Raw genomic sequence first — 22,852 nt, 5'->3', positions numbered from 1 at the left:
GAGACACACAAATTTAATTATACACACATACTCAAAAATCATTCCTTGATAAGTAGTCAAAGGAGAGGAATAAATGAGTCTCAAAAGAAGAATTGCAAATTAGTAACAAAGATATGAAAGAATGTTTGAGATCATAGGAGAACTGCAAATCAAAACAACCCTAAAGTTTCACCTCACACCCTATAAATTGACAAATATGACAAAATATGAGAATAGTCAACATTGAAGGGATCACACAGTACATATAGTTTGGAAATATATAAATAAAATGACTAAAACATCCATATCCTTTGACCCAGAAATTCTTTTACTAGGCTTCTACCTTAAAGAGGCCATTGATAAAAAGAAAGTTCCCATTATACCAAAATAGCAACAATTTTTCTGAAAGCAAAAGAAGTGGAAACAATATAGATGACCATCAATTGAGAAATATCTAAACAAATTATGGTACATGAATGTAATGGTATATTACTTGGCTGTAAGAAATTATAAATATGGGGGCAGCTGGGTGGCTCAGTAGATTGAGAGCCAGGCCTAGAAATGGGAGGTCCTAGATTCAAATCTGGCCTCAGACACTTCCTAGCTGTGTGACCCTGGGCAAGTCACTTAACCCCCATTACCACTCTTCTGCAGAAAGAGAAAGGAAGGAAGGAAGGAAGGAAGGAAGGAAGGAAGGAAGGAAAGAAGGAAGGAAGGAAGGAAGAAATTACAAATAAGATGTATACAGAGAAACATGAAAAGGTCCGCATAAAGTGATGCAAAGTGAAGAAAGCAGAGCCAAGAAAACAATACACTCACAAACTACAACAACATAAATGAAAAGAATTAGAAAAAAAATTAAAAGTGAATATAGCAAACTGACAAAGAACAAACATAGCTCCAAAGAGATAGGAGAAGGCACTCCTCATCCCATTCCTTCACAGAAGTGGGAGGTCCACAATATTTTCATGCTTTTTCAATATATTAATCAATTGTATGGATTTTCCCTCCCTTCCTTTTTTTTGTTGTTGTTCTTTAAAAAGGCCATTAATAAAGACTTATTAAAAAATTAATTTTGGAAGAAAAATAGAAAGAAAGATTAGAATAAAAAGTAGAAAACCCTTATCAAATTAACAGATTTCCTAAAAGTCAGAATGGAATAATCAGAAATACTATGACTATATGAAACAAAAAGAAATATTAAGATAAAATTTAAATATTGAAAAAATAGAGGAAGTGGTATGGCATCTATCATTTTTAAAAACTGACTTGGAGAGCAGGTCAAGGGAAAAAAAACTTAAGAACCACTGGACTCTTTGAAAACTAGAAACAAGTAAAAAAATCTGAATATATTTTAAGAAATCATAAAAGAAGACTGCCAGCTCTTTAGAACCAGCAGGCAGACTGAAAAAAATCTACCAATCACCCTCTAAAAGAAATTCTAAAATGAAAATCCCCAAGAATGCCAAAGCTAAAATACAGAGCTTCCAGGTTTAAAATGGACCTTTTAAGCTACAGAAGAAAAGACCTAGTTGAGGAGAAACTGTGACATGCAAACAAAGGCATCAAAAAAAATTTAGAAAGGTAGAATAACTAGAAGGGGCTAAATGTCTTCAGGGGCCATGGCGTAAGAATTACAGACAAATACAGGGTCTAAAATTTTCTTCAGGTTTTTGTTTTTTTTTTTTACCCTTGTACTTCGGTGTATTGTCTCATAGGTGGAAGATTGGTAAGGGTGGGCAATGGGGGTCAAGTGACTTGCCCAGGGTCACACAGCTGGGAAGTGGCTGAGGCCGGGTTTGAACCTAGGCCCTCCTGTCTCTAGGCCTGACTCTCACTCCACTGAGCTACCCAGCTGCCCCCTTTCTTCAGTTTTAAGAAACAAAAGGAAGTGAAAAAGAAATATACTAAGGAAGAACTAAGAAAGAATGGGAAAAGATACTTATTTAGTAAACAGGGGTATATAAAAAATGGGAGAAGTTGAGGGAGCAGGGATCTCCTGATCTTATTCCTCTAAGAACTACTAAGATTGTATAGAAACAGATTAAATTAAACAAGAAATCAGGCAATGAGGGGAGGTAGGAAAAAAAGTAAGAGGGAGAAGAGAGTTAGGTAGGGAACTATCATAAGCAAAACAAGATTCAACTTTGGAGGAATGATAAATAAAAAGAAAGGGTTGCAGTTTGGCCTCTGTAAAGAGGAGGGACAAAGGAATAGAAATAGATCACTTGGATTACAAATTAGATTCCTTCTTTTTTCTTTCTTTTATACCAGTGATTCCCAAAGTGGGCGCCACTGCCCCCTGGTGGGTGCTGCAGCGATCTGGGGAAGTGGTTATGGCCACAGGTGCATTTGGGATTTCGAATGTTTTAACTTTTTTTGTATTACATTCTATTCCGAGTTCAATAAATAGTTTCATAATTTCAAAGTTTGATGTTTAATTTACACCTTTCTTTACTATATTTTACGAAAAAGGTAGAAACATGAATACATGGATCTTTCCTATTAATTGCTTTTAAAATTTTTTAAAAATTAATTTCCAAGGGGCGCTTAGTAATATTTTTTCTGCAAAGGGGGAGGTAGGTCAAAAAAGTTTGGGAACCACTGTTTTATTCAAAGAAGGGTGAATCCCCTTCCTTGTATAAATTTAGGAATTATACACAATACATATAAAACAGTACAGGTGAATTGAGAAGGAGAGATTTATAAAATGGAGGAAGATAATTGAATTATAAAGTAGAATCTAATAATATTGTTTACAAGGAGCATACTCAATACAAAAAGGATGTTTAATCCCATACTAATTATTACCATTTCAATATAACTTGGCAATTCTATATGCATGTTTGAAGACTTGTGCTATTTTTATTTGAGCTTAATGAACTCCTGTGACACGAAAAAAATTTAATATTTATGAGAACATGATAGATTTTTATTGGTTCATACCTTGTGCTGGGCTGTGAAATTTTTGCAGTCTATTAGGGAATCAGCATTCAATAAAGATCTGATTTTATGATCACATTGGTGGTTTTCATCTAAATCTTCAGAAACTGTATACTTGATATTAAGTGGTCTTTTTTGTCCCTCTGTGATTGAATTATTAACAGCAATTGGCTTAACAGGCTCTTCTTCTCTCTTCAAAGGCCCAGAAATTTGTGCTTTTTGGAGACAATCATCTTGTTTTTCTGTTTTGCTACATATGCTGCCCCCAATTACATAAGCAGATTCTGTTTTATCATTAACATTAACAATATTTTCTTCTTCACTTGAATCATCAGGTACAATAATTCTAGATACTTTCTTTTTTTTAACTGCAAAATTATTCTGAGCCTTAATTCTTTTTAATTTTGCTAAACGTCGTGTATGATATTTTTTTCTTCCATCAACAAAACTGTCTTCGTTTAGTAAGTTGAAATCAATACACACTTCTTCAGTTGAGTCATTGATAGGATGTTCTTCCTCATCACTAACGCAGAAGCTATCTCCAGAATAAGATTCATCTTGTTCAGGGATCTTTGGGGAAAAAAATTCAAAATACACATAGAATTTTAAATTTCTTATTGTAGTCCAAGTATTTGCTTGTTATCTACTAAGTTTATTACATTACTATTATTAGGCAACTAATGAGGTTACCCAGAAAATACAGATATCTCTCTCCACACATACATGCACGCACACACACACACACACACACACACACACACACACTCTTTCCACTATGTGCTGGGCATTACATAAACACATATATACATATATATGAAATTTAATCTAATAAAAGTATAAGGTAACTCACTTTATTTTTGAAGTGTCATTTCATATATTGATTCTCTTAGTTAATATCAGTTTTTATTTGGACTGATTTTGCATCACCTGCATACTTAAATGGTACTGTTTGGATTTTGTTTTTTGTGTTTGTTTTTTTTTAACTCTTACTTTCTGTCTAAGAATCAAAACTTCATTTCACGACAGAAGAGTAGTAAGGCCAAATAATTGAAGTTAAATGACTTCCCAAGGTCACAACTAGGAAGTATCTGAGGCCATATTTGAACCCATGACTTCCTATCTCCAGGCCTGGCTCTCTATCCACTAAGCCAACTAGCTGTCTTTGGGTTTATTTTTTTGGAAAGAAATTATTTCATTTTAGGAAATAACCTATAAACAGCAACTATAATATAGATATATTTTCATCATCTAAAGGTAGGAAAAATAAATATTTTCCCAAAAGTAGGAAATAAAATATTTCACAATATATCATGGAGTAATATGGTCCCAAAATAAATGGTGAGGAATACCAACATATTTAATTGTCTTTAACTACAAAATGGGCCTTGGTTAAGCACTAGCAAACTAGAAGAAATAATTTATTACTAGCTTAAAACCAAGTGTTAATGTACTTCCAGGGAGTAAACCCTATACTTCCTTCTTTATGGATGAAAACAACTAGAGCTATTATGAATCATATTGGGAATCATACTGGTTTTGGAGTTAAGGAATCTGGTTTCAAAGTTTAGCTATTTACCACCCATACAACTCTAAATATTTCACTTTACCATCTTGGGGCAAAGCTTTCTAAAATCTTTAAAATAAGGTGATTAGAATAAATGATTTCTAAAATCCCTTCCAGCTCTAAATATATAATCCTAATGACATGAGTATAGATACATATGGTACTTTTAGAAATGCTATTTTGGTACCTGGAGAGAAAAATTATTGGACTCTACTTGTGGTCAAGGTCATTATCAACTTTTATTAATTATTCCCAGAAATAGCCTAGTCCTTCAGTAAACAAACATGTATTACAGTATGCTCAGTCCTATGAGAAATGCTGCATTTGACCATTTGACAGTGTATAGATGATATGTCTTGAAAACTCTAAGTAAAAATTGTAGGTAAGTAGATGCTGCATACCTGTAGTCAATAACAATTTTAGGCTAAAAGGACCCAGGAAAACTAGCTAATTCACTATCCTTTAGCTATTATAGCTAAAACTTCCCAGATTTTATTTTAAATAGCTACAGAAGAGATTTAAAAACCTCCTTTGGTAACTCATTCATATTTAAAATTCATACCTGTGAAAAAATATTCATGGAATCATATTTCTTGTGCACCATTTTATACATATTGCCTACCAATGGACTGCGAACAGATTGCAGATAAACACTTTTCATCTCAGAATCTATATAAAGAGAATTTAATTTTTAAAAGATACATTAAAACGGTAATCACAAAGATTTAGCTAACTTTGAACTAATCTAAATTTAAGCAAATCATGTTACTTGGGAAATGTTAACCATCTATTTTGAATGACCTCAAATATCCTCAAAAACAACCTTTTAGAAGCTTAAAGGCTAAACTATGGGGAAAAAAATGTCACCTGCGTCAATTTAATAAATATTTCTAAGTGCTTACTACATATGCAAGGCATTTTACAAAATCCATAAAGATACAATTAGGAGAATGATAAAATGTAGAATGTGAGAAAATAAGAGAAACAGATGTAAAATTGAGAAGGGTAAGTTATTTTCAGCTTAGGATTGAGAGAATGATCTGAAAAAGTTTCAAGGAGAAGGCAGTACATAAACAAAAGAAAAAGAAACTTTTCATAATGTACATGAAGAGGGGAATGTCTTCCAGGTATAAGAAAAGGTCTCTGCAGATTTATAGCAGAAAAGGAAAGGAAGAATTTAAGAACCAGATGATAATGAAGTCTATCTTTTACAGATCATGAGTTTTGTCAAGTGGAGAGGAGAACAGATAAATTACTAGCCTGTGAATGGATTCCAAAGGCAAAAATACTTCTTAGGTGGTAGGCATATATTCAAGGAGTTGCTTAGTATTCTATTTCTGAAGAATAAGACTGTCTTTAGTTTCTGACTCCTTCCTAAATTGCACTTTGTGATAGGCCAGCTTGGAAGAATGTTACCTTGACACAGTGATTAAGCCCCAAGGAAGGGTCAAAGACTCAATTGTTCACAGAGGTAACAGGGCTATGAAAATTGATTTTTAAAAATTCTTTACTGAGCCCTAAAAGGTTATATAAAACCCTCTCTGCCACAAAGGACTTTGAGTATTGGGGCACATGGGTAGGGCTTACAAGCCACAGGAAGCCAGGGCTACTATGCCACATAATGACTAGAAGGAATAGACTACACCAGAACTGCAGATCTCCCTTTTATGAGTTATACTTAGCCATATAACTATGTCTCTCCTACTGGGTCATTTTCAGCACCTGATAATTTAAACCCAAGAACTGATCAGCTTGTCCATCACATAGATACACCAAGTGAAGGAGCTTGTACTTTATCCTAATGGTGAGGGACAGAAAGTGAAGTTTTTTGACCAGGGAAGTGATAAGGTTGGAGCTGTGCTTTGGGAAGATTATTTTGGTGACTTTATGAAGTAAAGAATGAAGAGCACAAAGAATGGAGAAAGGGAAGCCAGTAAAGATCCTACTGCAACTGAAAATGCAAGAGGTAATTAGGACCTTAACAGGAGTGGTAAAAGTTGTAGTTGAGAAGAGGGAATGAAGTCAAGATATAAATTAGACAAAACTGCTCATGAATTCAATATACAATACAGAAATTAATTCTTTTGAATGATATTTAATCTTATAAGAATTGAAAAAAAATTACTTAATACTGCATTTATTTATTTATTTGAAACCTATAACTTCTATCTTAGAATTGATGCTAAGTACTAGTTCCAAGGCAAAAGAGTAGTAAGGGCTAGACAACTGGGTTAAGACCTTGGCCAAGGTCACACAGCTAAGAAGTATCTGAGGCCAAATTTGAACCCAAGACCTCCTGTCTCCAGACCTGGCTCTCTATCCATTGAGCCACCTAGCTGTTTATTATACTAATTTATAAGAATTTTTCCATAATCATTGTATATGTGATTTTAATATGAAATCGATAAGAATTAGGGCATGAGCAAAGGCAAAAAGGATTTTAAAACTAAGGGAATAAGAATGAAAATGGCATTTACCATTTAGAACCTGTGAAAGTTGAGTTCCATCATTTAGAAAGTCAACTAGTAAAGAATCTTGTTCATTTTCTGATTTTTCACTTTCATCGGATGAAATACCTTCTGCATCTTCAGAAATCTCTGCTTCTTCATCTAAAAACTGCCTGCCTTCATGCTAAGAAAAATAAAGGAACCACTTAAAATAATAATTCAGATCTATAAGAAACCGGTACCAAAGCAATGAGAACATTCTTTGTGAAAAGAAAACAACAAAAACAAGGAAGAAATGAAATTAATAAATATAGCTATAATCCCTTATTCTAAACTGGCTGTTTTATAAGGTCACACTCGAATCATCTAGTTGGCTCATGCCAGCAAACTGCATATTTCTTATTAATCACTATATATCTTGAAATTTCTACTCAATCATTTATGCTGGGGGATAAAACAGTCCTATAAAAAGCAAAGAATATCAGATTAAGGAAACTCCTTGCTAGTACTGGTTAAGCTAAAGAGAAGTCTTCCCTGGTGTTTTGAACCATGCTAGTAACTAGAAAAAATAATTTTAAGTGTGTATTGTTTTAATACCATGCTCGTGAATTCTAACTCAGGAAATCTTTTTTCCATGAAACATGAAATCTCACATTGACAATTTATCAGGCAGTTGTACAAAACAGCATAAAACTAAAGAATATTTTAATCCCAAGAAACAGCCATTAACATTGAAACACGAATTTAGAATCTTTTAGTTTTTATAGAATTTGAAACTTTGCTCAAGTAACTTTTGAAGTGTTTTGAAGTGTTTTCTTTCTTTCTAGAATCTTTGATGAAAATGAGGGTCACATGGTGAATTAATATGGATATAAATTAGAAGATAGGAAAATACACTTAAAAAGTTTTAAGACCTCAAGCAAATGATGTAATCTCTATCTGCCTCATCTAGAAATTATTACGGAAATAATAAAAGTATCTATCTATTATTGCTAATATGGAAATAAAATGAGATAAATAAAATGTAAAATGCCTTGCAAAAAAAAAAAGAAAATATGTCTTAGCTAAAAATTCACTTTGTTGAAAAATAAGGAAAATCTATTCTTAATTATTCTTCAATATTTCAAAGATATATGCCTTTGTTTGTGTCATGCTCCCTCTTCTAATAAAGATCATTGTGAAGAGAGAGTGTCAAAAACTATTGCCTGTGGAGCTAAGAATGTTTTTTATACATAAAATAAAACTTTACTGTATTTTAAAGTTTAAAAATTATTCTCAGCTACCTGATCATACAAAAACAGGTTCTAGGTATGATAGGTTAAGTTTACACATTTATAAAATGAAGACAATAATATTTCCACTACTTATCTCACAATGTTTCTTAAAATCTTACAAAAGGAAAGTTCTGCACAAATCTTAGAATCCTAAATAAACTTAAGTTACTATTATTATCCCAACCTATACAAACTTTGTCTTCAAGTACTGCTGTGGTCAAAAAAATGCACACAGTGGAGCCATCCTAGTGCTGAGCTACTCTGAAATTAGTAAGCTAATTTGTGATTAACAAGTACATGCTTTAACTACTAAAGCCAGCCCAGAATGGCAGGACAGGACTACATACTGCTGGTATACCCTTGGAGAATACAGGATTATCTAGAACTACAATGAGGCATCGGAGGAAGACTTCAGCGAAGAAGCTGCTAATTATGTTTTAAGTCCATTAACAAAAACAGAGATAAATATTAGGAAGAAATTAGAAAACTCTTACCTTTAGGTTTCTATAACGTTTTAGGACTCTCACACCTTTTGGAGGATTCCTTTTATTGTTCTGGAAATCGTCTTGAGTTAGAACTGATTTATGAAAATCTATACTTTCATCACTAGATGATTCTGACTAAAATAAATAGGTAAATAATTATATAAGATAAACTAAAAGATCACCATCACTATAATTCTAGTTTAAGATATTGCTTACACTAGACTTTCATATATCAGTAGTTTGTTTATTAACTGACTTTTCAGCAACCATTAATTAAATGACTATGTACCAGGCCCTGTACTAAATGCTAGGGATACAAAGAAAGGCAAAAGACAATCTCTGTTCTCAGTGAACCCATAGTCTAATGAAGGAGGCAACTGCAAATAATTCTGTTCAAATGATCTATATTATCTGTCTATCTATCCATCCATCTATCCATCCATCCATCCATCCATCATCCATGAACCCATAAGTCTAAGGAAGACAACAACTGCAAATAATTCTATTCAAACTACACACAAATACACACACATAAGTATGTGTGTGCATACATATGTGTGTAGTGTTATACATACATGCGTATATACATGCATACATGATAAGTTAGACAATCAACAGATAGAAGGCACTAGAATTAAGAGAGATAAGGAAAATTTCTCAGAGAAAATGAAATTTTAGCTGAAATTTGAAGGAATCCAAGAGGCAAAGATGAGGAATGAGAGTTTTCTAAGTATGATGGACAGCCAGTGAAAATGCTAAGAGTAGAAGATTTATGAGGGAGAAGCATTTTTGCTTTAGCTCACTGAGCACACTTCCTCCAAACAACCTACAAAATACACCAGAATTAATTCTGATTGGGAAAATATTGTTTCAAAGAACATAACTGCTTTGTACAGTTGTTTACATATTGTCTCCCCCATTAGACTGTGATCTCTTAGTAGGCAAAAATAGTCTTTTGCCTTTCTTTTTATCCTCGGCACTTAATATAACACTTGACACATAGTAGACACTTGTTAAACGCTTACTGATTGACTGTAATTAAGATAAAAATAAATCTCTCATTCTTTGAAACAATATTCTTTAAAAGGCAATTTTAAAAGAAAACCTTAATTTAAGAAATTCCAACTTATAAATTTGACTGAAAGAAAAGCACTTAATTGCTACCTTTATGCAAGCATCATGATAATTTGATAAAGAAACCAAAACAATCTACTTCATATTTGCTTCATTCACAGGAACAAAAACAAATGTCAACAGTCTATTTTGCTGATAGCCCAGAATTTGTTGTTCAGTTGTATCTGACTCTTCACAGCTCCATTTGGGGCTTCCTTGGCATAAGATACTGAAGTTGTTTGCCATAAGGCACAGCTAGTAAGCATCTGAGGCTGGATTTGAATTCAGGCCTTACTGAGTCCAAGCCCAGCATACTATAAACTAGTCACCTAGCCTAGAATATAACTAACAAAAAAAAATTTTTTAAGTAGAAATTCAGGAGCTGTAATATTTGTAATTAACAATAAAAATCAGATAATGGAATTAGTTTGAATTATATTAGAACTCTGTGAACAAGCACTTCCTTGAGGTTTTTTCCAGTTTGAAAATTTTGTATGACCTAGAGGCATGCACTGTGTGAAGAGAAAAGGAAAGGAATAAGTACTTATTAAGTGTCTTCAAAGTGCCATGCTCTGAGGCAGTGGTTCCCAAACTTTTTTGGCCTACCGCCCCCTTTCCAGAAAAAATATTACTTAGCCCCCTGGAAATTAATTTTTTTAAATTTTAATAGCAATTAATAAAAATAAATGCACCTGTGGCCATCACCGCCCACCTGGATCACTGCAGCACCCACTTTGGGAATCACTGCTCTGAGGTAATCACTTTAGTGCATAAAGCCTAATTTAGTCAGTGAGAAGTCACATCTTACTGTGTATATTTTAATATAGGCCTACTTTAAACTGAGATATACAAGGTCACATGAATTTGACTACATAAACAGCCTTTTCAAGGAATGTAATATTCAAATAAATGCACACAAAACTATAACAAGGTCCAGTGGTCCTTGAAGAAAATTTAAAAACTCAAGAATTACATATGTATATATTACTGAGCAAAATAGCTTTCTAGGAGATAAATCTTTGAAAGAATAAAAGAAGTTATGGGAAAAAGGCATTCGTTCTCCTTGCAACTTTTCAGCTAGGCATCTAATTTTAAATGATACAAAGACAAACCCAGAAAGAGATTCAAAATCACAATGACTGGATTTAGCCCATTTCATTGAATGGAAACTTACTGTACTTAGTAAACGCCTACATTTCTTGACAGCACAAACAGGAGATTCGATGTCACTGCTCTTCCCAACCTATTTAAACGAATTAAAAAATAAAACTCTTTAGGAAGAAATGGAGCTTTCCAATAATTACATTGCTGATTTTGTTAAATGACTCACTTTGGGGGATTTCAGATGATCCCTTTTCACCTTTTTACTCTTTCTTTGGAAAACTACATCATCTTCACTTCCAATGCCATTTCCTATAGAAAAAAACAACAAAATGGTAACAATCACAGGAAAAATATATACCTTTTTAATTATGAAACAAGCATATAGCAACAAAGTATTTAGGGCTAGAAAAGACCTTAAAGACCACCCGGAGGAGGAAACGAGGGAAAGGGAATAGAGCAGGATCTAAAGGGGATAATAACCATGGAAAAATATTCTAAAGAAAAAAAGAAAAAAAAAAAGACCACCCAGTTAAAACCCTGACATTGTAGAAGATCAAATTATATTCAGATATTAGACCAAAGTTACAGAGAAATAAGGAAGCAAATCTGGAATTTAAATACAGAGCTAATGTTTTTTTGGGGGGAGAAAAGGGGTAGGGGGTGGGGGTATGAAGTGTGGATCTTCAGATCACCCAGGCTAAAAGGGCAGTAGCCACTTACAGTCTCAAAATTGCTGCTTATCTTCCTGGAAGCTCTGTCGTATTCCTAGATCTTTTAGCTCCTCCTCAAGCTGTCTGAAGGTTTCCCCAAAATTAAGAACTCAGCATACGAATCCCTGACTTGATATGGACACCCAACAGGCGTTAGCCCTAATATAACTTAACCCCCATTGCCTAGCCCTTACCACTCCTCTGTCTTAGAACCAATACAGAGTATTAATTCTAAGATGGAAGGTAAGGATTTAAAAAAAAAAAAAAAGAAAAGAAAAGTAAAGAAAGCAGTATGTCAGAAAAAGAAAAGAGATTAATAAAAAACACAACTTCCCAAGTGAACTCCTAATCCTTCCAACTTCCTCAGTGGCAGGATCTACAGGTATACAGTAGCATGCCAAGCAACCACACACTGCATTCTTAAAAGGAAGAAAAAGAAAAGCAGAGGAGGCACAGAATGAGAAAGAAAAGAAAGAAAAGGAAAGAAGTTCCCAGAAATCTTAGGAGTAGGTGGCACAAATATTTCTTTGACATTTTACACAACAGGAGTGGGGGTGGGGAGCAGTTCAAAAGACACAAAGAGGCACGATATCATACAGCAGGTAAGAGTCGGATGGAAAATGAACCTGGATCTCCTTACAAGAAGTCTAGTGATCTATTTTTTTTAAACAAGTGTTCTTAAAGCATTTAATAATAGTGATATAAAACAAATCAAGTCAAAATAAATATAAACATAAAAACCAATCACTGAAAAATGAAAACAATTTCAAATAATAGTAATAGAAATAAGATACAAAGATATCAAGTCACTTGAGGATTATCAGATAAAAAGATTACTACAAGCATGACACCAAAAGGAATTTTTAAAGCCAGCTTACTAAAATACTCCCTGTTTAACAAAAAAATTTTGAAAAACTAGGAAGCATTCTGGCTGAAAATAGGTTAAGACCAGCATCTATATCATAATACCATAAGAAGTTCCAAATGGATATAAAATTCAAATATAAAAGATTGCAACATTCTTTTAAATTAGAGGGCAATGGAAAACAGTAACTTCTACAGCTATAGGGGAGAATTCCTAACAAAGCAACTAAAAGGAACAGGAAGACAACCTGAAAAAGGTCTTTTCAGCTACATAAAATTTAAAGGTTTTGTATAAAAAATAAAATCAATGTAGTTTAGATAAAAAGGGAAATTGTCAATTGGGGAAAATAGCTTTGCATCAAATATCTGACAGAATATGCAAGATAAATAAGGACATACAAGATAGATAGAGGATATATATGGAAACAACAGACAAGAAGTCAAAGCAAATGAATGACTTTCAAAAGAACATTTGTAAACTATGAACAACCATATGAAATACTGCTCCAAAGCATTAGAGAAAAAAAAATTTAAATTCTGAGGTTATGTTTCACATATAACAAAATGGCAAAGATAATTTTAAAAAACTGGAGGGACTGCAGAAATCAGGCAAATTAACATTCTAATAGTGGAGGTATAAATTTTTTTGAAATTTTTGGGGAAAAAGCTATAATTAATATATGGAAAGTAATTAAATTGTTCATAGCTTTTGACTTTGCAACTTCACTGCTGGGAATATATCCAATGAAGGTTAAAAAAAGAAAAGGGAAAGAAATGTCCCATTTATGAGAAAAGTTATAGCAGCACTATTTGTAGCAGAGCAAGATCAGAAAAAAAGTGGGTGCCCATCAATTAGTAAATGGCTACAATAAGAGAGTTAGTTGTGTTTCTGGTAAAGGAGGAAACATGGTAGGTTGTAATTTAGCCAAATCTCCCTAAGAAAATACAAGGATAGAAGAAAAAAAGTGCCAGATGAGGCAGAGATCAATAACACAATGACCCAAAATAATGCCTCCCTTGCACATATTAGGCCAAAAACAAATTATCTATTAATCGATATGGTTCTAGAAAATACCACTGTTTCAAGAAATCAAGTGTGGTGAAGCACCAAATTTCTAAATTCAATGTCAATAAATTCTTATTAAGACCCTACAATGTGAAAGGTACTATATTAAATACTAGAGATAGAAATGTAAAGGTAAAGCAATTCCTGACCACAAGGTACTAATGATAGGCTACTGGTAGGCTAAAAATAAATATAAAGATAAGTAATGTGAAGTATTTAAGGACAGAACATTAGCATCCAAGAGTAATGAAGGAAGTAGGATAGAAATAAGAATTTTTTTGTACAATAAGGATTCTGAAGAACAAAGATGAGGAGAGAATACATTTCAGAAAAAGAAAATCATCTACAAGTATGTATGAGTAGGAGATTGAATATTAAATTCAGGAAATGGCTAGTAGTTCAAATTTGGATAAAACACAAAGGACACAAAGAAGAGTAATGCGAAGTACCACTGGAAAAGTAAGCTGAAATCAGACTATGGTGGGTCATATAAAACAAAATGAAAGGTTTTGTTTTCAATACTTTATGTAAAAGAGAGAATGAAGTTCTGTGAGCAAGGGAATGACATATTAAGATTATTTTGGCAATTATGGAAAATGGATTGGAGAAGAGAAAGATTAGGGATTAGAGAGAGCAATTTGGAGACTACTATAGTCTGAAGTAAGAGGTATTGTAGGACAATATATATAACTTAGGTGCACAAATTTCTAAAAGTTATAGTTTTCCTGGATTTATTATTCCTAATTAAGTATTCATTTCTTAAAAGTATAATCATACCTTCATCAGAATAATGGCAAGATTCAAAAAGGTTAATCTGTTCATTGCTTTCAGTCTTTTCCATTGTAATTCCCACTTTTTCAAAAGTTGAACTCAAGGTTTTTTTAATTCCTCTTAAATTTACTTTTTTCTTGGTAGTTGATGTGTCAAATATTTCTTGTGTCACTGTAGAGAACAAATCTATTGGATTTGGTGTCCCAAGAGGAGTGCTCATAACATTTTCTCCTAATGGCAAAGAAATCGAGGAAGCTGAAGAATTACCAGGAGACTCAAATTCTTTTTCTTTTGTGGTCTCCAGTGGAGAAAATATACGACTTGGGTTGTGATTTTGTAGCTTTGATGGTGTAGAAATGCTTCTTCTAGTATTACTTTTTTCATAAGTATTTGGGGTAGATTCTTTACTTGGGCCATAATCTGTAGCTATCTGTGTGGTATTGACATGACTGCCAGAGGCATCCACTTTTAGATGGCCATTTTTATTTATATCTTGTGCCAGCTCTGAGTCTTCTTCATCAGAATCTGGACTAGAAAATCCCAAATCAAAATTAACAGAGAATAACTCTTTAGAACAATCAAAAATGTCAACATCATTCTGAAAATTGTCATTGCCTACTCCTTCTATATCTTCAAGAGAAGCGCCAAACTTAGTACACTGGATTAATGGAATTTTGGTTTCTGAATCAAAGTTTAGCAAACATTCATCAGAAATGCAAAATGGAGATACCTGTACCACTTCTCTTGTAAAAGCTTCATCTGATACAGATAAATATTTGGAGTTATTTTTTATATAAGGAGAGCTCACCTGATTAAATTCAGTATCAGTAACTTCAGAAAACTTTCTTTCCTGATCTTGCTCAATACCTGATTTTTTCATGAGAGTCTTACAAACCTCACCAGTTTTTTTTTTAACTAAACATCTTTTAGGAGATCCATTTATTTGGGTATGATCATCAAATGTTTTGTCATTTTGGGTACATGTGTGTATTTCATTCTCAGGTTCATCACTACTTGATCTATCAACCATCCTATCAGAATTTATTTGTGAAAGCTGGTTACTTTTAGATGAACATAATTTTGGTGAATTTATTTCTGAACATAAAGGAGAGTAGACAAATGAAGTTGACATGAAATAATTGGATATATCCTCTGACAGATTTTTAAATGAAGATTTCTTTATGATTTCATCTTTCAAATTATAGAGTTCATCTAGATGAGGAGGAGACTCAGATAAAAATCTTTCTACATTGGTAAGTGTTTCTTTGGTCAGTATGAAACATTTGTCACACAACTGAGACGCTGTTTTAAGTAAGTCAGGATCTTCAGGGAGATAAAACATACTGGATGAAATACTTTTTCCATCAGTAAAATCATTATAACTAGGTGCTACATGATTCCTAACAAATGAACTTTCAGATTTATCTATAGGTGAGCATTCTACTAACAATTCACACAGCTGACCATGGGCAGTATTTGTGTTTGCAACATTGTCTATATCTAATGGCACTTTAGCAACTTGTGGTACTTCTGAAAAGTTACAACTAACTACAGAATTTACCTCAGTTATTAAGGAATTGCTAAAGTTATCATTATTGTTTGATTTAAACTGTTCTTCTGTCATTTCTTTTGGGGCTTTGACTTTTGAAGAAAAGTTTTTGTTGGATTTAAATTCTTCATCAAAGACTATCAGTGAAGATGAACAACTTTGTTTCATATTCCTTTTGAATAAGGGTTTTTGTAAAGTAGTTGTGTTCGCAGAGGCAGAAGAGGCATGTTTATTTCTGAGAACATTTGATGTTGAACTAATATCTTCTATTTGTAAGTAGGGTTTAAGTTTCAATTCATAGCTGCATTCATCCTGTTGAGAAAAGATAGAAAGTCATAAGAAGCAATTTTGTGACTATTTTTCAAGAATGGAGCACAATTTTTAGTGTTCTTAAATATGTGCAAAGGACTTTTTCCCCCTAATTTGCAGAATGCAATGGCCTTTTCTCAGTTCTTATTCCTGACCTCTCTGCAGCAGCTGACACTGTTGATTCTTCTCTTGTAAGCTCTCTGCTCTCTGGGTTTCCATGACTCTGATCTTTCTTGGTTCTCCTATTATCTAAGGGTTATCCTCTGATTCCTCTTCAGTATCCTTTGCTGGATTATATTCTATATCATGCTCCCTAGTTGTGTTTATATTCCAAAATTGCATTCTGGTCATTATTCTTCACCTCCATTTAATAACTACAGTCACGTCCATGAATCTAACTACCATCTCTTACTGAAGATTCCTATAAATACATGTTCCAAGCTTACTCTCTACTGAATTCCATTTCTATATCTATGTTGTTGGTTCATGTTTGACCCTTTATGAACTGACCTCATTTGGGGATTTTCTTGGCAAAGATACTGGAGAGGTTTGCCATTTCCTTCTCCAGTTCATTTTACAGGTGAGGAACTGAGGCAAACTGGGTTAAGTGACTTGCCTAGGTAAGTGTCTGAGGCTGGATTTGACTTCATGAGGATAAGTCTTACTGACTCCAGGCCCAGCACTCTATCCACTGTGCCACCTGACTTCTATTTCTTTACCAACTATCTATGGGATATTTAGGGCAGCAAGATGGCAAAGTGGATAGAGTCATGTCTTCTCTGCATAGGAAAAAAAAATGAAGAACCTGAGGCTTTTTTTTTTAAAACCCTTACTTTCTGTCTTGGAATCAATACTGTGTATTGGCTCCAAAGTCTGAGCCTTTTTAAAGTTTAAAATAAGGCACCATTATTTTAACTCTATTTCATTTGTAATACTCCTAACATTAAAAATACCCATTTAGAGACCCTAAATGACTGCATGAGAAATGCAATGACCCTCCTATTTGCTCATGTCTTTCTAACTTAACCATGTGACTAACGAGGGGATAAATGAATCTTTGGAAAATAAGTAGGTAATGAGTGAATATTTATTTCTGACTTAGTTTTTTTATTCTTCTTATGAAACAATGCAAATGGTAAACTAATCAGTTTATAAACCATTATCTTAGTCCAGAGTTCCTTACTTGCCCCATCTTACTCATATAAATAGGGCAAGATAATAAAACAATATTTACACATTTTTGTACAGCTTTTTTTCTTCCCTGATCACAATAGGGCACAGAAAACAGACATTTCACCCTAAGACATTAAGGAGAAAGACTCAAAAACTTGCAGAGAAAAATTACCATTGACTATTGGCACAGCTGTTAAATGTCAAGCCCTTCGAACTTGATATTAAGAGCCCACTTTAAAGGATCTTTTCCCTCTGGGATTTTTAATATTATACAAAAAGGAAGAAGATTTTTTTCTGATCATCACTTTCCTACCTGAAAATGGAGAAAAAACTGTAGGTTTTACAACCTTAAAGACACAACAACTTTTCTCATCTTAACCAAGGCCTTTCAGGTTTTGCATAAGTGCTATCATTTCTATGAAAATAATTTTAGTTTAACCACTTTATTAATTTGATTAAGGTTTACTCTGAATGTTGAATGTCATATATACAATATTATGACAAAGTAGTACTAGAAGCACTGAAGGAAACTAAAACTGTTTAAGTAACTTTATAGGAGTTCAGTGCACACAAAAGATGTCTTCAATGTTTTATTAAAATATTGACTTCAAGAGTCCAAATACCTTTTATTAATGCTAACAAATGTAACAACTTTTATAACAGCTCTAAATTATAGATAGAGAAAACTGAAAAATAAGGTAATATTTCTTCAACTATGAATTTGGCCTTTGTTATTTTTCACTTTGATCCATATAAAAGTGCTCCATCTGCTTGTGGCAGGAGGATCCAGTGTGTAGGAGGCCTTCCTTGCTGTTTCCTGATATCATGAGGGTACCAGTGGATCACTTTGGTGGTCAACCTATTAACCTTTGACCTATGATCATTCCATCTTCTCTACCTAAGATAAATTTTCATAATAAAGTCTCATATTTTTGTTCTCCTTAGAAGTTCTTCAGTAGTTATACATGGCAGCCTGCTTCACACTCACCATATGCTTCTCCATTGGCCTCTCTGTGGCATTCTTTTTTTAAGTTTTTGAAAACTGCTGTATACCATGCTTCATTGATAAATAGCAAACCAGAATAATGTTTGTGTTAAAAGAAAACAAAACAAAACTTTACTTCAGTAAGACAAATTTTTCATTCCTAGAGGATCTACTTGTCCAGGCTATAGTGCAACTACAACTTGACAGAAATATTTATTAGAAAGGATATGCCTGGGCAAATAAAATAAAAGCAAATACTTGTTCAGTCAATAATGAATCAGAGAATGGATTTTGAAATAGTCACAAAGACTCTCCGATCTAACTTATGTTAAAACCTCACAAATCACACATAAAAATATAATACTACATACATATAGAGAAAGTATGTGTGTGTATATGTGTATTTATGTATTCAGACACACAAAGGCAACAGGAGCAACAGCATAAAATAAGACAGAAGATTTTGAAAATCAAATCATTGGGTGATTGATTTTGTATCAGAATGTCTCACAAACAAAAGCTGTAAGCGGCTTCTGTTTCCAATGATGCCTTGGTAGTAAACTGCTTAACTGTCAGCCAAGGACAACTGAACAACCTGGGGCCATCACAATGGAAAAGGTGAAAAGATCGCTATAAATAAAGTCTTCCTAAGGAATTCAAAAAAGGGACATGCCAAACAGGAAGGCAATGTGGCAGTTCGCCTGGTTAGACAATTCTGAAAAATACTACCAAGAAGATTTCAGGAATTATGGAGAGTAAAAGCAATTTTGTAGTGCTCTGAAGAAATTATCAGATGTTTTATTGCCAATGCAAGTAAGAGCTAAAATCGCACCAATGCAGATTGTTCTCTTTTTCTAAGGAAGTGAAAGGGGAAGAAGGAACACCTCTATACTCCACAATTATTCAGAATTCTTTTCCTTTAGGGAAGTGAAGAATCAATCAAGTATTCTTATGCACTTTTTTGCGTTCTAGGCATTGTTTGGCACAAAGAACACCAAGGCAAAAGCAGAAGAGTTGTAGATCTCGAGGAGCTTATACTCTTAAAGGGGTAGACAACATGTATGTATGTACAAAATTCACACAACTTAATCTTCAAGTATATAGATCTATACAAAACATACAAGGTAACCTCAAAGGAGAAAGCATGAGTAGCTAGAAGGTCTAGGAAAGATTTCATGCAGAATGTGACCTGGGTTGAATCTTGAAGGAACCTGGAGATTTCAAGAGATAAAAATGGTATGGGAAAACATTTCAGGCATGGGGAATAGCCAATGCAAAAGCTAGACCAGAGATAGAGCACTGTTAGTAAGGAATAGCAAAAAACTTAGTAGAGCTGGACTATACAGTGCATGGAACATAGTAAAGTTTAAGAAGGTTGGAAAGTTGAAAGCTCTAATGGCAAAGATGATTTTATATTTGATCCTAGAAGTAAAGAAGAGCCTCTGGATTTAACTGAGTGGAAGGAAAGGAGGAAAGGCTATAACATGGTCTGTTCTATGTTTTAAAAAGGAAAACCACTTTAGTAGCTGTGTGGAAGATGGATTAAGTGGGGAGAAGCTGAGACAGAAAGACTAATTTAGAAAGTTATTCCAATAGCCCAGGAGGGTGGTGATAAGGGCCTGAACCTGGGTAGTGGTTGTGTGAGTGAGGTAGTTTCCTTATGTGTAAAATTAGGGGGTTGAAAGAGATGTCTTGTAAGGTACATTCAAATACAGAACAAAATAAAGACTAGAAAAAGAAACTTCTACAATTAGAGGAAAAACAGATAATTTGGAAAACAAATATAGAACTGATAAGATTTTAAAAGATTAACTATTTCAAAGATTTGAAAATACTAACAAAAATAAGTCTCTAGCTAGCCAGATTAAAAAGAATCAAATTAACAAAATGAAAAATGAACAAAATGAAATTATAACAGAGAAAAAATAGACTATCAAAACCTATAAAAATAAGAATTTAAAAGGATTATTTACAAAACATGAAATACTAAATTGATATTTTTAAACAATGCACTTGAACAAGTTTTACATTGTATTACAAAGGGAAAAAATCTCTGGTCAAAATGAGATATATAGAATAATTTTATCAACTTTTTAACATCTCACCTAAATTATTCTAATAAATTGAGAAAGAAAACATTGTACCAAATTCTTTTTTATTAGACAAATATGGTTCTAAAACCTAAAGCAGAAAATGATAAAGCAAAGGGGAAAAAAGAATAATACAAATAATTAACAAATATTGAGTCAAAATATATATTTTTAAATCTTGTTGAAAAACTACGGCAACATACCAAAAAAAATTATCCTGTATGTCTAAAGTTGGATTTATTTTAAAAAAAAAAGAATTGATCAGTATTACAAAGAAATAACGTGATTAATCATATATTTTTTAATATATCATATGGATAATGGAAGAATTTAGGCTATCTGGAAAATTGAGAATTCTTAATCCAAACTTCGTATGGTTGCCATCAATGTTAAGATTAAAAATGATAAAGACTGATATAATAAGAGAAATTAGTAGTTTAATTAAAACCATGGCCATGTTGGTAAAATATATATAAGACTGCACCTATCTTTTATATTTACCGACGGAGCCCATTCTCTCTCCCGCTCACCAGCCAGCTCCTCAGGAAGACCCAAGGGCTTTCTTTAGGTCCTCCTCTCATTTAAACTGTCCTATGCGTGGGGACGTAGACGTCCCCACACCCAAAGAACCGGAAACCAGAAACCCATTGGAATCACGGGAAATGTAGTCTGATAGTCCCCACGTGTCCATAGAAAATTTGTAACATACTTTTAAATGGCATCTCCCCAATTCCAAATATACAAAAGAAGGCAGAAAGAACATTACGAGATGTAAAATAGATAACTGACTACATTAAATTTAAACGTTTCTGCACAAACAAAAGCAACACAACCAAGATTAAATGGCAAACAATGTACTGAGAAAAAAATCTTTAAGCAAGTCTCTCTGACAAAGGCTTCATTTTTCAAATATAAAGAGAACTGAGTTGCATCTATAAAAATACAAAGCATTTCCCAATTGTCAAAGTGTCAAAGGACAAGGAAATTTTCAGATGAAGAAATTATTTTTAGTCATATGAAAAAATGCTCCAAAACACTACTGATTAGAGAAATGTAAATTAAAACAACTCTGAGGTATCACCCCACATTCTTCAGGCTAGTTAACATGACAAAAAAGGAAAATGATAAGTGCTAGAGAGGATGTGGAAAATCTGGTATGCTCATATACTGCTGCTGGAGTCACAAATTGATACAACCATTCTGGAGCACTATTTGGAACCACAACCAAAGTTCCATCAAACTACACATACCTTTTAACCTAACAATACTCCTCCTAGGTTTTCATCCCAAAGAGATTAAAGATAGGGAAAATAACCTACCTGTACAAAAATATTAATAGCATCTCTTTTTGTGATGGCAAAGCACTGGAAACTGAAGAGATGTCCATCAATTGGAGAATGGCTGAAAAAGTTGTGGTATATGCTTGTAATAGATATGAAAGAATGCAATGAAAGAAAATAGTGTAAGAAATGACAAACAAGATGACCACAAAAACACCTGAAAAGACTTATATGAAGTGATGCAAAGTGAAGGAAGCAGAACCAGGAGAATGTTGAACACAGTAACAACAATAATATATGATGATGGGGGCACCTGGGTAGCTCAGTGGATTGAAAGGCAGGCCTAGAGATGGGAGGTCCTAGGTTCAAACCTAACCTCAGCCACTTCCCAGCTGTGTGACCCTGGGCAAGTCACTTGACCCCCATTGCCTACCCTAACCACTCTTCTGCCTTGGAGCCAATACACAGTATTGACTCCAAGAAGGAAAGTAAGGGTTTTAAAAAATAATAATAATAATATATGATTATCAACTGTGAATGACATCCAATTTATCAACAAGGCAAGGATCTAGGACAACTCCAAAAGGCTCATGACAAAAAAATAGATATCCAAAAAAAGATATCCACTGCCACAGAAGGAGCAGATGAAGTCTGAATGCCAGTTGAATCACAGCATTCTTTATTTCCTGCATGAATTTTTGTTGAGCATAAGCGGTTTTCTTTCACAACGTGGAAAACAAGGAAATATGTATTATAATTTAATATATGTACAACTATTTCACATTACCTGCCTTCTCAGGAAGTGGGGAGGGATGTAAGAAAGAGAAAGAACATGCAAAATACCAGGAAAAAAAATTAAGAAATTGTATTGATATGTAATCTGGAAAAAAATTAATTTTTAAAAATCCAAATCTTAAATAATATGATTCTTCAAAACCAATTTGTCAAAGAAGGAATCATAGAAACAATCAACAATTTCATTGAAGAAAATGACAATGATGAGACATCCTACCAAAATCTGTGGGATGCGGCCAAGGCAGTACTCAGGGGGAAATTTATATCCTTGAGTGCATATATTAACAAATTAAGGAGGGCAGAGATCAATGAATTGGGCATGCAACTCAAAAAATTAGAAAGTGAGCAAAT

The 22,852-nt window shown here is 33.5% G+C and overlaps 1 protein-coding gene across 1 annotated transcript in view; it reads right to left on the bottom strand.

The window, feature by feature from the left end:
- The window catches only part of FANCM (FA complementation group M), a 108,726-nt gene that overhangs the window by 23,133 nt on the left and 62,741 nt on the right, over window positions 1-22,852 (bottom strand). The window contains exons 14-20 of the mRNA XM_044662056.1: window positions 14,327-16,181; window positions 11,136-11,218; window positions 10,980-11,048; window positions 8,702-8,827; window positions 6,964-7,117; window positions 5,049-5,155; window positions 2,926-3,492 (exon numbers count right to left, since the gene is read on the bottom strand). Of these exons, the coding sequence (XP_044517991.1) occupies window positions 2,926-3,492; window positions 5,049-5,155; window positions 6,964-7,117; window positions 8,702-8,827; window positions 10,980-11,048; window positions 11,136-11,218; window positions 14,327-16,181 (2,961 nt within the window). The remainder of the gene's footprint in view (window positions 1-2,925; window positions 3,493-5,048; window positions 5,156-6,963; window positions 7,118-8,701; window positions 8,828-10,979; window positions 11,049-11,135; window positions 11,219-14,326; window positions 16,182-22,852) is intronic.

Source organism: Gracilinanus agilis, chromosome 2 (assembly GCF_016433145.1).
Source record: "Gracilinanus agilis isolate LMUSP501 chromosome 2, AgileGrace, whole genome shotgun sequence".
NCBI classification, from domain to species: Eukaryota; Metazoa; Chordata; class Mammalia; order Didelphimorphia; family Didelphidae; genus Gracilinanus; species Gracilinanus agilis.
Note: the sequence above shows the minus strand (reverse complement) of the source record. Positions and strands in the feature narration are given on the sequence as shown.